A 17,983-nucleotide genomic window follows, 5' to 3' on the forward strand; every position below is an offset into this window, starting at 1 on the left:
GGAATGAGTCATTTTAAGTGAGAGGCATCTACTCTTTATAGGAATGTGGACAGGAAGTAGAATGAATTATTATGTTGTGCTCAAGATTTACTTAAAACGAGAAAATGAATTATTAGGTTACACTTTATTTTAAGGTGTACTTGTTACAGTGTAATTGTACATTTAAGTACTGAGTAATATACATGTTCTTACTATATGGTTAGGCTTAGGATTAGGGTTTGGCTTAGGGTTACTTGCATGTAATTATGTGTAACGGAGGCCAGTGATAATTGCTGTGCAGGTAAACCTCACTCCCCTGATCTCAAGAGACTCTGATCTCAAGAGGCTGCAGTCTTTAGCCTCCTTGTTAGTGCGTCCGCCTCCCATGCCGGAGACCCGGGTTCGAGACCCACTCGGAGCGAGAACGAGGGGTGGCGGAGAGGACCCGGGGGAGAGTGGTTACATTGGTGCCGTGACCCGGATGGGAGTGAGGTATAGGGGGGTGAGTGTAACGGAGGATGGGAGTGAGGTATAGGGGGGTGAGTGTAACGGAGGCCAGCGGTAGGTGCTGTGCAGGTAAACCTCACTCCCCTGATCTCAAGAGACGCGCTAGTGGCTGCAGTCTTTAGCCTCCTTGTTAGTGCGTCCGCCTCCCATGCTGGAGACCCGGGTTCGAGACCCACTCGGAGCGAGAACGAGGTGTGGCGGAGAGGACCCGGGGGAGAGGGGTTATGCATAATTTATTTTTATTACAATAGTAAGTACATGTATTGTGTAACAAGGACACCTTAAAATAAAGTGTTACCAATTATTAAGTGCATGATTTACTTAGCACAAGGGAACGAAGTAGTAAATTGTGCGCACCATTTAATAAACAGAGGGAACAAATTATTATATCGAGTGCACGATTTACTTAACACAAAGGAACAAATTATTAAATTGTGCGGACGATTTACTTATTTTTACTGCATGTCATGTCAGGCTCCGTAATTTAGTTCTTTCTCAAAAGCCTTCCTTATTGTACACTGTCAACTTAAAATGTTAAGTTGTACTACTGTAAGTGACAACTTTGACAACTTGGGTATTTGAGTTGACTAAACTGGCAGCATAAGCACTTACTTTTTGTAAGTTGAAACTTTTTTAAATGTTGCAACCAGCTACATTTGCTTCCAAGTGGACTGGGCTATAACTCAAAGTATAGCTGCATATAAGCCAGTCATATTAGAGCTTGCCAGATCAAGAAAATGCTGGCAATTTTTATGTGCAGTATGCATCAGGCGGTCAGTGAACAGACTGGGCGGTCTGTGGGTGTGTCTTCAGAGGCTTCCTGCATCCATAACCCAACATATGCTTCTAACCAGCCATGTAGGAATTTTCAGCAGGGAGACTAATTACAAAGTATGTCTGCATCCAGTAGACCTGTTGCTCTAAATGGTATTTGATCTTTCTCAACATGGCATAGAATCCATTCTGACATCCTTTTATCACTCTATTGGCGTTAAAGAGCCTGGGAAATGGGCTCTCAGAGACAGAACTGCGGCATCCCTCAGTGAAGTCAGGAAAATAACCAACTGTCTGAGAGTGGGTGAGACTGAGACGTGAGTGGAATCTAGCTGACTCGGAAAGATGGGGAACAGGGTCTCCGGGGGGTCTTGCGTGGCACGTCGTCAGTAGTAACGAACGACGTATGAGCTCTGGACTGATGACTGCAGTGTGTATGTTGGGATGTGGTGACAGGCTGGAGACCGCAGTGTCGTTCTCCCGGTGACACTGGCTAACTGTGATGAATGCAAAATTGATAAGACTCATTGAAATTCACAGACAAGAGGAATCTCCATTGACTAGTTCAGCAGCGCCAGCAGCTTGTTTGGAGGAAATTAATTTAATAACAAGATCAGAAAGGCGTCGTGATTGTGGCCTCGCCCCAATTTCCATATTAATGAATTTGTGCGCGTGAGGCATTTCTGGGCGAGCAGTCGTCACCTATTACCTTCCCTGCTCCTTGAGCTGTGTTTTGTTTGTTCAGCTCGGAAACAGTCTTTCCCTTGATACATTGGAGGAATAATGGTGGGAAACACACTCTTCACTCTGGGAATCAAGTGTCAGATATCTGCCATGTACGCATAATCTCGTAGCTTCTTGGTAATATAGATGTTATACAGTTTAAATTTCCAGCAGAGCTTATAAACTTGCAGACCCTTGTCTTTTAATGAATATTTTGATGTATTATGTATGGGGTGTGTGGTGAATTGATACTTTGAGTCCAAAGACATAATAAAGATTTATGTGACGGCTTGGGGGACAGCTGCATTCGCTACGCCTGCATTATACAGCAGAAATGCAAAAGGAATACGGTATGAATTCAGTGCATGTGCATCTAAAGAGATGCCCCTGAGATTGGCCTCTATGAATTCGTATTTCTCTGCAAAGGCAAATTAGTTGTTGTGTTGTTTTTAGCCATTATCTTATTCTCTATCTCTTCGAATTCTACTCTGCTTATCTCTGCCTGTGGCTGCACTATCCAGACTGTCTTTTTTTCTAATTTGCTCTCCAACAGGTCTCTCATTTATCTCAGGGCTAGTGTGAGAGGAAAGACTCTCTTTCTGCTGAACAGTGACTGCTCCAAATCCTCAGGCAGAGAGAACAACTCAATCACACTGAAACACTGAGAGCTCTCACAAAGGCCAGTCATTTGTTTCAGAGCTCCAGACTTTTCCTGCAGACACTAAAACTGATGGGATACAACTTCATTTTAAGTAATGTTACAGGTGCCAAAGTAAGGCGAGCTTCACGCTTCCTCATTTTCTACACATCAAGTGTGTACTGAAGTGTACTGAAACTCAAACTCTTAAAAACTGAAACTTTTTCTCATAAATAGTCAGTGAAAAGAGGTGTTCAGCCATCAGAAAATGATGATCATCAGCCTCAGATGGCCAAACTAACTTTTTAGTTTAGTTTATTTTTTTTTTCTATATTTTTTTTTCTATAATCAGAATTCATTTCAAATGACCTTCCTGTTTCTATTTGTTTGTGGCATCAATAATGCCTCATTTGTTTTGGTTTGACTTTCTAGCTTCACCACAAAAGGTTTGCAATTTTTCCGTACCTCTTAATTTTGGATACGTGTAAATACAGTGAAACACACTGTATGATTTGTAATTTTGTAATTGTTAAAAGGTAACACTTTAGTATAGGGACCAATTCTCCATAAGCAACTATTGACCAGTTGCTTATTAGCAGTGTTGGGGAAAGTTACTTTTAAAAGTAATGCATTACAATATTGCGTTACTCCATGAAAAAGTAACTAATTACGTTACTTAGTTACTTTTTATGGAAAGTAATGCGTTACGTTACTTTTGCGTTACTTTTTAAATCTGGACAGGGCTTGCTTGTTTGTTTTTAAAATAAAAAAGTTATATTTTTGGCAAATATAAAAGCCTTTTCACACCAAAAGTGAAATGAATAAGCCTCAGGCTGAAGGGAAAGTAAATTTACGTCCGTACAGTAGAATGCAGAAGAAGAAATTTCAACACACTTCAGCAATAAAAAAAGACACACAAATGTTTGTCTAGAGTAATTTGTGCTTATTAGTATGGTTGAACTGGATCATCGAAGGTCAGAAGCAAAGACATTGGTTTATAGAATGGGATTAAATACATAAAGGATATTTGTGTTGTTTAACATTTAATTATTGCAGGTTTGCGTCATATTCTGAGTTGCATTATTTGTATTCATTTTGATTACGTAAATCGCGTTACTTGTAATGCGTTACCCCCAACACTGCTTATTAGCATGCATATTACTAGTATATTGCAGTGGCGAGCGGTGACTTTTTTAACCGGGTATGCTGAGTGTTAAGACCCCCGCCCCACTGGCTTTTAGGACACTCAAAAGGGATCACAGATGACAAATAGCTAAGAAATACAGTGGCAGGTGTCGATGATTGTCGATGATTAAAAGTATGCACATTTCCTACCTTATTTGTAAATGAAATTCATCTCCAATCCTTCTTCTATCGTTTCAGGTTTATCCATTGTTATTCGAATGCAAGAAAAATATAGCTGTTTTTTTTCAAGTAAAAACCACCAAATAACGTTTACACGTAGTTATGTTATGATAAGTAATCAGAGGGTGGGGAGATGGGGGGGATTCCCCCGCTCTATATGTCTCTGCATCTGTTAAATATTTTTTTTATTCCCAGTGAATAGGAGTTAAAACTCCCACCCAGGTGACCCTACTCCAATAACAGACCACGCAAAATACCCTAAAATATTTATACGTTGCCACCTTGCAAACAATAATAAAATCAGAGAAGGACTTTAACTGTAAGCGACACGAGCATACGCAAAACAAAGGGAATAATATGTTATTATTAAAATTTTATATAGCCCACGTTTTTATAAACGTTTTTTTTTTTTTTTACCGCTTAAGCAATAACGTTGACAATAACGTATATCTTCAACATACGTTGTCTATGACCAAAAATGTAAGATGATGTTTTCAGTGGACTTTTAAAATTTGCTTTGCTTGAGAAAATAAAAATATACAGTTAGCGGTTTTTTCTTTTGATTTAGTCGAGTTGGTTTTGCATCAAACACAATGTAATTTTCGGCAATCGAGATCTGACAGCAACAGCACATTTTTCTGCTTAGGCAAGCACTTAGCACCTTAAATCAGCCGCAGACCAGTAAATCACTGAACGCGCTATAATCCTGACGAGTCGTAGCAACAGAGCGGAGACGAGAACGCTGCAGAGAATCCGCTCGCCCGGAAGCAACCGCAACTATATTTAAAGAAAATTACTGCCGTTTGGCAAATAAATCATTGTATGTCCTAGCTCTTTAAACTTTAAGTTAAATTTCAAATGACAAGGGATCAACTTCTAATCATGTTTATATGAATTATCCCGTGAACTTATTCTCTCAAATTCTGGCAGTTTATATGGACGGAATGGTATATTGGCTATTAAAGGGGTCATATGATGCGATTTCAATTTTTTCTTTCTCTTTGGAGTGTTACAAGCTCTTGGTGCATAAAGAAGATCTGTAAAGTTGCAAAGACTAAAGTCTCAAATCCAAAGAGATATTCTTTATAAAAGTTAAGAGTCAGCCACGCCTACCTAAAACTGCTCGTTCTAACACGCCCCCACATGTCTACGTCACTATGTGGGAAGATTTGCATAACACCGCCCAAATGTCACGCAAAGAAAGAAGGCGTAACTTTTATTCTCGCTGTAGTATTGTTGTTGCTGCCGCCATGTCGTGAAGACGCTGTGTGCTTCGTTGTGAAAGCGAAACTACTTTGTTTGGTCTTCCAAAAGAGGACGATATCTGCTTCGTCATGCCTGGAGCTGATCCGTGCTGGTTGCAGAGGAAATACTACAACTTTGCGCTGTGGATCACCGGATCGGCTTTCACCGTGGACGAAGCTGATTCCAGCCCGGAGTCGTCACATGTCCTTCCGGACGCTCCTTCGTCGAATCCGCCGGCCGCGCCGTTCTCAAGACCACCAGCCTCCACTCACTCTAGTCCTCCGGCCATTCCTCACTCTAGCCCCCGGCCTCTGCTCACTCTAAGGCAAAAGTCGTAGTTAATGGTTAATTAATAGCGATAATTGGACCTTAAAATAAAGTGTGACTGCAATAAACAGTAAATGATCCTATTTAAATTGACAAAATTTGTATATTTAATGTTTTAAGTCCACATTCTATAAATATGTTGGACTTATTTATAAAAAAAATGGAAGAAAATACATTTTCTAATAATTTCCCTTACAATAACTTGGGGAACAGGGTTAAATAGTTTTAGAATTCCCCATTACTGCGCCCCTGCCAGCAGGTGCATACTGATTTAATGTTTTTTAAATGTCCTACGTTATGCTGGGCTTTTTGTTTGTTTGTTACATACGGTATTAGTTTTATCTAGCATATGTAATAGTTCTCACAGAAAAACATAGGATTTTTGCCTCAAATGCTTTTGTATTCATAGAAAGTAGCAGCAATATGCAGGTCCACATGGAGTCTGCAGCCGCAGAAACATAAATCTACCTACATTTTTAGAGAATTTGAAAACCTGTCAATCAAAAAAATTCCCTACCTCTTGTGTGTCTGTTGCATATTTTTGAATAAATTGATCCTGGTTACAGCTACCAATAAGATTGGAGTACCTTTAACTCCTTTGAACACATTGAAAATAAAACAGCATTTGCAACACAACATTTGCATTTTACTCCTGTATTTTGCTTATTTCTGAAACTAGAAATACATGGAGAAAAGAAAAATAGGATGGAACTTCATCCATCAGAAATTGATTGGATCAGCTGAATAGTTGTTTCCCAGGCGAAAAAAGTTATTAAATTTTATGATGAAATATGATGACAATTATAATTGTCTTTGGAATAACAGTAACACTTTATATCGATATTCCACTTTAGACATTCTGCTGATGGTAAGTAACTTTGCAGCTACATGTCAACTACCAATCACTAACCCTAACAATCTACTAATACTTTAATGAGAGTTATTTGACATAGTTGCAAATTAATGAGAGTTAGTTGGCATGTATTTGCAAAGTTTAACCTTAGACATTCTATTAACTATCAAAATAAAGTGTAACGTCATGTGTGGATGAATACTTCACAATAAGAGCAGGAATATGTATAAAGATAGTAAATTGAGTTGATTTTGAGTTCATGTTGACAAAGTCAGCTCAAAAACTGAAAACAAGTCTTGAGATAATATCTGGTCCTGGCTAACAGAGACTGTATTCCCTAGCGAAAGTGTTGGTTAATCTGTTGAAAACATAGTGCTTTGCCCTGTTGTTGGTGTAGGTTAGTTTGTGCCCATCTTTCCAGCCCCCGCACACCTACGCAGACTCCCACAACAACACGAGCACAGATGGCACACTCAAGGGGTTCTGGGAGAAAACAGGCAGTCCATCAGAAAACAGATTTCCCACTGAGAGAGGTGTATTAGAGAGGAGGGTATGGGAAATTCGACAGTTGACAGTATGGAGTCTGCTCACAAATTTAATGCAGCTGTTGGTCTGAGCAGAATTTGAGTTTGTGAGTGAGCGAAATAGAGGTAATACTGTCTGAGACGGACACGGGCGAATTATGAATGTTCTATTTGTGAAGCTCCGGTCCTGCTACTGGTTTAATCACACCGAATGCACGGCTTGGCTGAGCAGCTGGATTCCTATTACAGCTGCTTGGCTAGCTTACCCTATTCTTACCCGATAACGATCAGCAGCCGTACCGGCAAGGTTTTATTTTTTTTCCCGCTATGGGGCTCAGTGCATCTTTATTCCACATGATCTCACTATGAACTTGTCTTCATCTTGTTCTCTTCTTATTGGAACGATTCGGAGTTGACCCAGACACCACAACCACCTCTCTGACCCACACACCTGCAGCATCCCCTCTATGACGTCAAACCGGATTCCACTATAACCTTATAATATTAAACCAGCCGTAATGGTTTTATTGCTTTAGTGGAGTGTGACGTGTCCGAGCAGAAGGGTTATAAAGACAAATGACCTGTGGTTTCGCTGCAAAATATGTCTGCTTTATTGTCTTTCACAAATCAGCATGTAATGAAATTAGAGCTGGGTGTACCAATCAATGTGAGTAAAAAAAAAATGCAATTACGAGGGCAATTACGAGGAGGTGTCTTGTGGGAGATAAGGAAGAGAATGGAAACGTATTACAACCTGATTTCCTCTCATCTGTCCTCTTTTATACAGCTGTGCAAACTTTTGAGAGCCCCATAATTAATTTCAATCGGAGGCAGAAAGATTGAAGGGCAAACAGTTATGCCACTTTATCTTTGGTATTTCAGTGCAGAAACCTAGTGAATGCTGGATGATAAAGTGCTGTCACTACAACATAAATCAATGCCAGGTGGAGTTGTAACAGTAGGTGATGGGTTTTAACGTTAATAGAAATTATGGAGCATGGGCGGTTCCTCCAAGGAGGCAAGGGAGGCAACACCGTCTCAAAGGCAGTGTCTCTCGTTTTTTTCCCCGTTCTATTGCCCGTGCAAAAACACATTCCGTGTGAATGGCCCCTTATATTCCTAACATTACTGGCCATAAACACACTATTAGCAGCCATAAAACGGTATTTTGCATTTATTAAGAATACTGTAGCTCACTTTGTTCCTATGTTCCAAGTTTGGGTCTGAATCCGAGGTAATGTACATACAGTACTGAAATGTATAGCTTCAATCCAAGACCTTTAGGTCCCATAGAAGCCTCTGCCAAATAACAAATCTGCTGTAAATATTTAACCATTTACGGAATTTAACTGTTTACCCTGTTGAAAAAAACAGCATATGCTGGTTAAGTTTGTTTTGAAGAATGGCAGCAGAATGGTTAAGCTGGTCCTAAGCAACTAGCTCCTGTTCAGGACTAGCTCATAACCAGCTTATAACCAGTTTAAACCAGTTCATGACCAACTAAGGACCAGCTCAAGCTATCTGCCATGCTTCAAAACATATCTAACCAGCATAAGCTGTTTTTTTTCGATACTTAAGATACTTAATTCACTACCAAAAAGTAATAAATATTTCTAAACACAACCAAATGAAATTCAGTTGAATTAAAATCTCTCTTGCTCAATATTTGTTTGTGTTGTATTTTTATGTTAGCTTAGCAACAAGCTAATGCCAACCTCTAGTGAAAGTTATCATACGACCTACCAGAAATTGGCATTTTTACTCTTAGGATGTGAAGAAGAAAGGGTGTACGGGAGAGTGTGCCATTTTACAGTAACAGTGTTTTTACACTGCAGTGGAAGGGAGGGCCTGCGGCTCTTTTAATTGGCTGAGTATGAAACAGCTGTCATGCCCGCCGTTTGGGCTGTAAGTCTTAATTAAACAGAAGTGCATGCTGGGCCGGCTGCAGCCTCACCAAGAAGCAGAAGATGTTGTGTGAATCACACCGCTGTCTCATATTTGCACAAAAACACAAGTAGACGCATACGATCACAAGGGTGGTGTATCCGTGAGTCCGTCTCTCTCCATCACATCACCTCCGTCACTTAAACAGACATGCAGCAGGATGCTAACAGACAGCTTTGCTTATGCCATTGAAAGTTTACTGTAGTCCCAATGCACTAGTCTGCTTGAGCAGTGTTAAGAGAAGGACGCAGTGTAGATGCAATGGAGGCTGTTAAAGGCTCATCTTTTATTTAGCAGGGATGCCTGCTGATTTGAGGCACTCAAATAAGAGATGTGACTGTGCTAATGTTGTTCCCCCCACAATCAAGATTCATGAGGCCTAGGTGCATGTTTGTGCCTGAAAGAGAAAGGAGAAGAAAGGGAGAGGGTACAGCTTTCTTTAGATTTCTTTAGCTCGGCTTCAAAGCATTGCTGCATTCTCGGCACGATTTCTATTTTTAGCGGCCTCACTGCATCAGAGCTTTAATTCCCTGTACGTATACAAATGAAACAATTATTTCGAACTCTTCACCAGTCTTAGATGCCGCAGTGTGAAACACATCAGATAATTTCCCCATTATTTACCTTGTAAATTGCATAAAGCCTGTTTTACACCACATGAAAATTGGTCTTATTAACAGGTTGCAGCACTCACACTGCACGCTTAAGCAGCACTTCAAGTGGAGTTTCGACAGGGGAGTCATTTTGTGCCCTGTGTAGCACGGTAATCTCAGAAGAAAATATGCTGAAAATGCACTATAAACCTATTTATTAGCACAATTGTAAGCAATATAAGGTTTTATGAAGTACTTACTTTTGAAGTAATATAAAATAACAGTGAACTACTCACATTGTTTGAAAAAAGAACTTTTAAGCATGATGAACAGGCCCTCTTAACATGCATTTTTGGTGATCAGATCATGATCGAATGGCACTTAACATTAAAAGCCATAACATTGAAATTTGGAGAGGGTCTGAGAAAGATTGTAACCACATTTAATGAAGATGTTAATGCAAATGTGGTTTTGTTGCACATTCGGCTTTGTAAGAGGTTATGCTGCAAATAAAGCATCACATACAGTATGCCACTTTGACGTACTGAAACGTTAAGGCGTTATTTTGTGGGGTTATGGCTGTTTCTTTTTATTCTGGTCTAAGAAAGATAACAGACACAGTTCTTTTGTGATCTGCACACTTGATTTAATAATCAATACCCCATGAATTATTGCACTGGACTACACTTTTTTTCTTGTGTATTGTTTCTCTCACTCATATTTTCTCTGTATTTTTGTGGAGACAGTGAATTTCCCTACTTTTCATCACTTTTTCTCCCTATTATCTTTCACTGTGGGAATATTTGTAAAAAAGGGAAACACAATAGACCATACAGTACATGTATACTGTATCAGATTTGGTTTCATGCCGTGTCAGTTAATTACCATTTGGATGCAAATTCACTTTCACAATGATCAAGTTTGTAATTCCTAAAGGCCAACTCCTGATAGTCATTTCATAATTTACTAAATGGAAAAAAAAAATCAATGCGGTAACTCGAAAATCACGTTATTTTCTGTGTAGTTCTACAGTTCTGTTACACAGCTAAAGCTCTCTTCTGCAAGGATCATGTGTGCCTGCTGTTGTAATTGGGCTGCTGCATCATTTACGTGCTTCTTTTGCATGCAGTGTGAAACAGACCTTGAGATTCATGCACAGCTGCTCTTTGCAACAATTGTGTGCTGAACTCACAGAGAAGAACTGACGAGGAGACTGTGGCATCTGAAAATTCTCCCAGTTTGGTGAATTTGCGTGATTTTCTCCTTCACTTGTCTGACTTCCTGTCTTATACAAGTAGTACCTTTACCTTTATTACTGCTAAAGGGGTTATATCATACCATTAGTCAAGGTTTATTGTTCTGCCATTTGGTTTGACCATTTTGTTTGTTCTGTCTCTTTGAAGTAATTGCTTTTTTTGCTACTGTGATTTAAGACTTCTGTGTAAACTGACGGATTCACAAAACAGTCTGCTTTGAAATGTGCCACATAACCTGTTAAGATCAGACTTAATGTTAAAAATGAACTTTAGCTGCTCGTTTCCAACATTTTGATCTTTGAGACAAACATGCAGAGCAGTAGGTACTACACACAGCCAGGAATAGCACAGAGTTTTGTGGACTTTCTCCGATTTTACTGGTGTTCAGGAATAATAATGTCTGTCCTACTTCATACTTGTATCATTGTGGCTTGGCAGGCAATGTTTTCAAACATAAAAATTAATGTGGAATTGAGGATGGTTATATGTTAATGCCTTTTAATAGTTTCTGACATCAGAAATAAATTGTTGATTTAGCAGTTTATAGACTACATTTATTAATTTTTTTTAAATATAAATGAAGTTTTGGTTTAATAAAATAACAGTATGGATTCTCTATTTATCGTGAACGCTGATTGATGGGTTCGGTGTGTACAGTTGATCTTTCTTTTTAAGTACTCAAAACACTTCCACTTGCATTGTCTGCGTCACAAAATTACATCACATGAGCTGGACAAGGGAAGTATACTTTGGTCTTATCTCAAATTAAATAAAGAACACATCTAACAGGTAGTTGGACAAGCCCACAGTTTCTAATTTAATATTTTTACACAGCCTGCTGAGGAGGCGTGCCTCGAAAGAAACATGGAAACAGGTTGTAACTTGGCAGGCGCAAACAACAACAACAGCAGCAGCAGGCATGTAGCCCGGGGCCTCATCTGTCCGACTGAATGCTTTGCTTTTTTTTTTTCATTCTTCCGCTGTCTCTCATTTCTTCTCCTCCGCCACCTCACCTTTCAGCCCTTCATGTCACGAAGCTCCGCCTGACTGACGTCTCTCCTCAGGATGGCTGACACCAAACAGGAGCTGAATTCACTTCCTGAGGCAGTCAAGAGGAGCTTGGCTCATGCTGCTGCGGCACATCTCTAGTTATATTAAAGCTGGAGCTTTGAAAAAGGCTTTGTGAAAGAATAATCAGCGAACAAGCATTTACTCATACTTTTCACTACAGAATGCGGCCATTATTAACCATCGGCATTGGAGGGGGGAAATAAAAAGGTGAAACTTGAAAATGGTAAAGTTTGATGTTTATTTATTCTTTTTCCACAAATAAAAAGAAAGTACTCATGCTGAATCATCACAGGAAAGAAAATAAAGGCTCAGTTTATGTACCAGTACCAATCTTGCTCTCCTCAGAACATTAGATGAATAATAGCACTCTATGAAGTTTGGAATGCAGTAAAAAAGTCTAAGCTTTAGTCATGTCCTCCTCCACATAAATGTGTGTGTATATGTGTGTGGGCATATCAGTGTGTGTACATCTGTGTATAAGCAATGTGTTTGTAAGGTCTGCATGACCTAGTCCTCAGCTGTTTTGATGACCTGGAACAATGTGACGTTGTAGAGGACTTGATGTCCGTTGTTCCAAGTGTAGAGCACTCTTTCTCGGGGGTTGTAGTCCATCATGGAAATGTGGGAGTATTGGTTATGGAAGGGGATGTCTGTGTACTCATAGGTTGAGGTGTTGGTGTAATATGCGAAGTAGATCTTAGCACCGGCCAGGTGGGAGTTGGTGACGTAGAGCGTGCCGCAGATCATGAACGACTCGCCGGCGCTCCGTTTAGGGAAGCCTGTGTCCCACGTTTGAAGCACTTCCAGGCTTTGTGGCTCCAGACGGCTAATGACGATGTTTCCAGCGTTGGGAATGGTGGTATAGACAGCCCATAGCCCATTCTCGTCAGCCATGAGGTCGATGTCAGATGATCCACCCCAGGAGTAGGGAAAGGTGTTGTTGTAGCCCGCACCGCTAAGGCTGCGCTGCACCAGGATGCTTCGGGATCGGAAGTGGTACTTGATGATTATGTTACTCTGGTATTTGTTGTAGTAGAGGGAGCCGTTGTACACCACGTGACCCGTACCAGCCCAAGGGTGGGGCAGGAGATGCTGCACAAAGTTCTGGCCTTTCATGAAGTCGTTCATTGTGCGGTACTCCAGCACACGACGTCCCTTAAAGTAACCGTCCATTGACCACACCTGAGACAGAATAAGATATACAAATGTAAAATGCATGATACAAACAAAGAAAAAAACAAACATTAAGGATGGTAAAATTCACAGATTCACATCGGTGCGTTGGCATAAAATGTAACAATGCAATGCATCAATTTAAAAAAGTGTGCTTTAGATATAAGTTGTCATTTGTACCGTGATGCATCATTTCTAACTTTTATTATTTAGAAAGTAACCAATAATTTGTGACCAATATGTTATATGTAGATTAATTTCTCCTCTCTAAACTGTTTCTCAAGCACATTCTCTCATCACCACTGCTGCTACATGAATATGACATATTACAGCACTATGGAGACCGAGGTGTGCATCATTGTTTTTTTCAATTGCATCGTGTTGCATTGAATCACATTATGTTGAATTGAATTAACATCGGATTGCACTGTATCGTAATAAGGGTGAAACGTATCGCATTGGAAACTGCTTCATATTTATCTTTAATGTATCGTATCGTTGGCTATGTATCAAGATTATGGCTGAACGATTTTGGAAAATAATCTAATTGCGATTTTTTTTTTAATCAATATTGCGATTGCGATTTAATATGCAATTATTTTATAAAGCTCTTTATGTTCTGTATTATTAAACAAAGACAAGCTATAAATCATTGTATAGTATGACCAACACAATATTAGATAGATTAAACATAAATGTTATTTTCTGTAGGCCAGGCCTATATGTTACGATGAAATTAGGTGATGCATGAATTAATATGAATGACATTTTTATTTAATAACTACAATCACAGTATATTGATTGATTTGTTGAACTTCCAACCTTGTAAGCATGTAATAATTATGACAACATAAAGCACTGACAAATAAGCCTGGTGTAAACATTAATATGAAAGTCAGTAACAAATCACACAAACTAAAGTAGATTGCAGAAATATAAAAACAAATCTGTTGCTTTACCACACTACTTTAGGTAATTCAAAGTCACTGTGTAATAAACATATGTAAACATGTGGACTGCACTTTTTAAACACTGTCTGTTTAAACTTTAGAGTAGACAGACTTTAAATAAATAAGAATATATATATTACCTTATTATATACAGTGGGTACGGAAAGTATTCAGACCCCCTTAAATTTTTCACTCTTTACCGATGAGCTTTGTAAAAATCGACGCGATTCAGAAAGGCGAGGCATAGAGGAGAAACAATAATGTACAGTATGTGGAAAATAATGTTTTTTGAACCTTAAACCGCATAAACATATTTCATTACACCAAATACACAAAATAATGTTCTTTTTAGCAGCATCATATGACCCCTTTAAGGTCGAAGTCTTCAGTAATGAAATGCACCATAACACTGTTACTGTTTGAGTAATTCCAATGTGCCGTTTTGAAGTACGTTCATTATATACACTTTCAAACATATCTGCTAGCGTGCCAGGGTTGTCAGGTTTTCACAACAAAACCCGCCCAATTGCTACTCAAAACAAGCCCAAACGCGTTTCGAGGGAGGTCCACCGGTAAAAATCGCATTCCAGGGGGTAAAATACACGTTTTTTGGAGGGGTTCCCCAAACCGCGGACTTGGCAACACTGTAGCGTGCCAACTTGATGCTTCCTCTGAAGACTGCTTAGATGTGTTCGACTTGAAGCAGCGCTGCTTAGACCGATGGGTGTGGGGGTAAAATACACGTTTTTTGGAGGGGTTCCCCAAACCGCGGACTTGGCAGCACTGTAGCGTGCCAACTTGATGCTTCCTCTGAAGACTGCTTAGATGTGTTCGACTTGAAGCAGCGCTGCTTAGACCGATCGGTGTGTTATCAAGTACTGCGAGAGCTATAAGAGAGCGGACGTCTCCTTATGCTTTCTCTCGCCATAATTTGATGTCATAAACCGATCGATCTTCAAGTCGAACACAACACACCTCTTTACTCTCGCGTGCCACGTGACCGAGTGTAATCGTAGCCTCTGTGGTTGAAAAATCGCATTTATTCATATCGCGATATTATCGCAATTAATCGTTCAGCCCTAATCGAGATCGTGTATCACATCGGCCTCAGTTACGGAGATGCACATCCCTAATATGTATATACCACAGTATTATTATATGCAGTGTTATTATCATTAAAAACTAAGACATTTTTGTTAACAGAATAAAAATAAAAACTAGACTCAGAGAAACTTAAATTAAGTAACTGAAACTAACTAATAACTAACTAACTAACTAACTAACTAACCTAATTTGAGAAATGCAACACATTTTAAAAAAAAATTACACTGCTTAACTTTGGCAGCCCTAAAATACTGAAGCTAAAATGAAAAACAGAAATTAGTAATTTCTGAAAACTAAAAATAAAACGAGTTAAAATAAATCTAATAAAAAAAATCATGTTAACTAAATAGAAAATATAATAGAAATAAAAGATAAATAAAAATGAGCAAATGTTTACACAAACTCTGAATTTGGATGAAAGTGTCTAGCCAAATGTGAAAAAAAATTCTTAGTCACTAATCAATGTTTCATGACCGTGTGAACTCCTTTGTACAAAAACTCTCATCACTCATGTTTCCATTTCCATTAAAGATGTTTTTTAAAATTATTTTCAAATCATGCTGGAGGATCATCGAGTTTTACATAAACTTGTCATTCATGCAGCTGGAGTGCTGGTGACATTTAAGCTAAATGGGCACATACAGGATATTAAGACATTTGAATTACAAAAAAAAAAAAAAAAATTATTGGACAAGATTGCAAAATAGAAGCATTTTCACTAGTGGACTTTTTGACCCCTTTGTAAGTAGAAGGAGGAATCAGGTTAGAAATGAAAGCTGAGATTTATGTGCCGAGAATAGAGTAGAAAGAGCATATACCTGGATGAAAGTACAGTACATCAAAAGAGACACCATCTCCTGACTTACTTTTGAGAGAGTGACAGCAGAGCCTTTCTTCCTGTGTAACCAGCGGTGACTCTCACTGTGCACAGTCTAGGTGTGTACAGGTGCATCTCAATAAATTAGAATGTCGTGGAAAAGTTCATTTATTTCAGTAATTCAACTCAAATTGTGAAACTCGTGTATTAAATAAATTCAATGCACACAGACTGAAGTAGTTTAAGTCTTTGGTTCTTTTAATTGTGATGATTTTGGCTCACATTTAACAAAAACCCACCAATTCACTATCTCAACAAATTAGAATATGGTGACATGCCAATCAGCTAATCAACTCAAAACACCTGCAAAGGTTTCCTGAGCCTTCAAAATGGTCGCTCGGTTTGGTTCACTAGGCTACACAATCATGAGGAAGCCTGCTGATCTGACAGTTGTCCAGAAGACAATCATTGACACCCTTCACAAGGAGGGTAAGCCACAAACATTCATTGCCAAAGAAGCTGGCTGGCTGTTCACAGAGTGCTGTATCCAAGCATGTAAACAGAAAGTTGAGTGGAAGGAAAAAGTGTGGAAGAAAAAGATACACAACCAACCGAGAGAACCGCAGCCTTATGAGGATTGTCAAGCAAAATCGATTCAAGAATTTGAGTGAACTTCACAAGAAATGGACTGAGGCTGGGGTCAAGGCATGTGAGCCAAAATCATCACAATTAAAAGAACCAAAGATTTAAACTACTTCAGTCTGTGTGCATTGAATTTATTTAATACACGAGTTTCACAATTTGAGTTGAATTACTGAAATAAATGAACTTTTTCACAACATTCTAATTTATTGATATGCACCTGTATGTGTGTGTGTGTGTTGTCAAATCTATTAATCTGCTCCTTGTGTGGGAGTGGAGATGCTGTATGTGCTTTGCACTCGGCTGCAGCAGTTGTTCCCTGCCCTTTTCCACTCCACATTCACAGGAAATCAATCCTGTTAGCAGTTCTCCATCTCTCTGCTTCTCTTCTCCTTACTCACCGTCACTCTACGAGGCTATAGTATCTATCAGGCACACAACAGCCATGCTGTGCCCCCATCTTTACCAAGCCATGCGCTGTGCACTCTTTATTAACACATCGTAATAAAACTTCAGACAGTCAGCTTATTTAGGATGGTTATTATGTTCTTTCTCCTGCATAATGAAGGCCCTCTGAGGATTTAACGCTCCCCTGCTTTTGCCTTCTTTTGCCTCTCCTCCTTCCTCCCTCCCTCCCTCCTGAAGTCTCCCTCCCTGCCTCTTCCTCCATTTCTCATTCCACAGAGAGATGCGGTGCATTTTTATTTTTAGGCTACTGTGGGGCTGCATGGTGACTGGAGAGGAGGAGAGCAGGTGACTTATGGACAGGCAAGATAATTGGAACATTAAGTATAGCATTTCCTCTGTGGGCTAAACGAGTCCCTGTAGATCGGCGAGTGGAGCTGTGGTCACACTGCGGCCTGCCCATCTTCGCCTCTGTGTTCCCTTCTGAGAAGAATGGCATATGTTGTGCTTTGGATGCTGGAGTCCGGATCTTTACTACATTAACCTGCAATGCTGTGTGTGACATTGTAAATCTAGGGACAGTGAATGCTCAGATGCCTGCCGGATTGATATGACCATTATCTTGATTGCGGTGATTTATCGGTGATTGATATTGGCGAGTGATGTGATCATTAAAGCCAAAGATACAGGACTGTATAATTGAAGATGAGCTTTCGACTTGCCCCTTTAAACAAAATAATTGATGATCACTGCTTGTTGTCCTTTCCATGTCAGTCCTTTTATAGTGGAAATTTTAGGACTGGACAGAGGGAACAGTAGATAGATTACCTGTGTTGAATGTCTTTGAATTAAATTCCTCTACCTGCCATTCCAGTTCCTTTTCAGCTTCACATTCATTAATTTAATAAGAGCCAATTTATTCAACTCTTCAACCCTGTTCTCCACTGAGATTGACAGGGCTGTTGCTAAAACTAATTTAGCCCATGGAAAATATTCGGTAGGCCCTCTCGCAAATGGACCCAATGAGTAGATTACAACATAAAGTGTTTTCCAACCCTATTCCTGGAGGCACACTGACAGGACACATTTTGGAT

The 17,983-nt window shown here is 39.5% G+C and overlaps 1 protein-coding gene across 3 annotated transcripts in view; it reads right to left on the reverse strand.

Annotated features, from left to right (window-relative positions):
• Nucleotides 1–12,024: 12,024 nt before the first annotated feature.
• The window catches only part of LOC107672488 (noelin-2-like), a 74,965-nt gene continuing 69,006 nt past the window's right edge, over nucleotides 12,025–17,983 (reverse strand). For all 3 annotated transcript variants that reach the window (XM_016465700.1, XM_016465701.1, XM_016465699.1), the window contains exon 6: nucleotides 12,025–12,980. In XM_016465700.1, the coding sequence (XP_016321186.1) occupies nucleotides 12,306–12,980 (675 nt within the window). In that variant the 3' untranslated portion in view covers nucleotides 12,025–12,305. The remainder of the gene's footprint in view (nucleotides 12,981–17,983) is intronic.

The sequence above is a fragment of the Sinocyclocheilus anshuiensis genome, unplaced genomic scaffold (assembly GCF_001515605.1).
Source record: "Sinocyclocheilus anshuiensis isolate Anshui unplaced genomic scaffold, SAMN03320099.WGS_v1.1 scaffold1430, whole genome shotgun sequence".
NCBI classification, from domain to species: Eukaryota; Metazoa; Chordata; class Actinopteri; order Cypriniformes; family Cyprinidae; genus Sinocyclocheilus; species Sinocyclocheilus anshuiensis.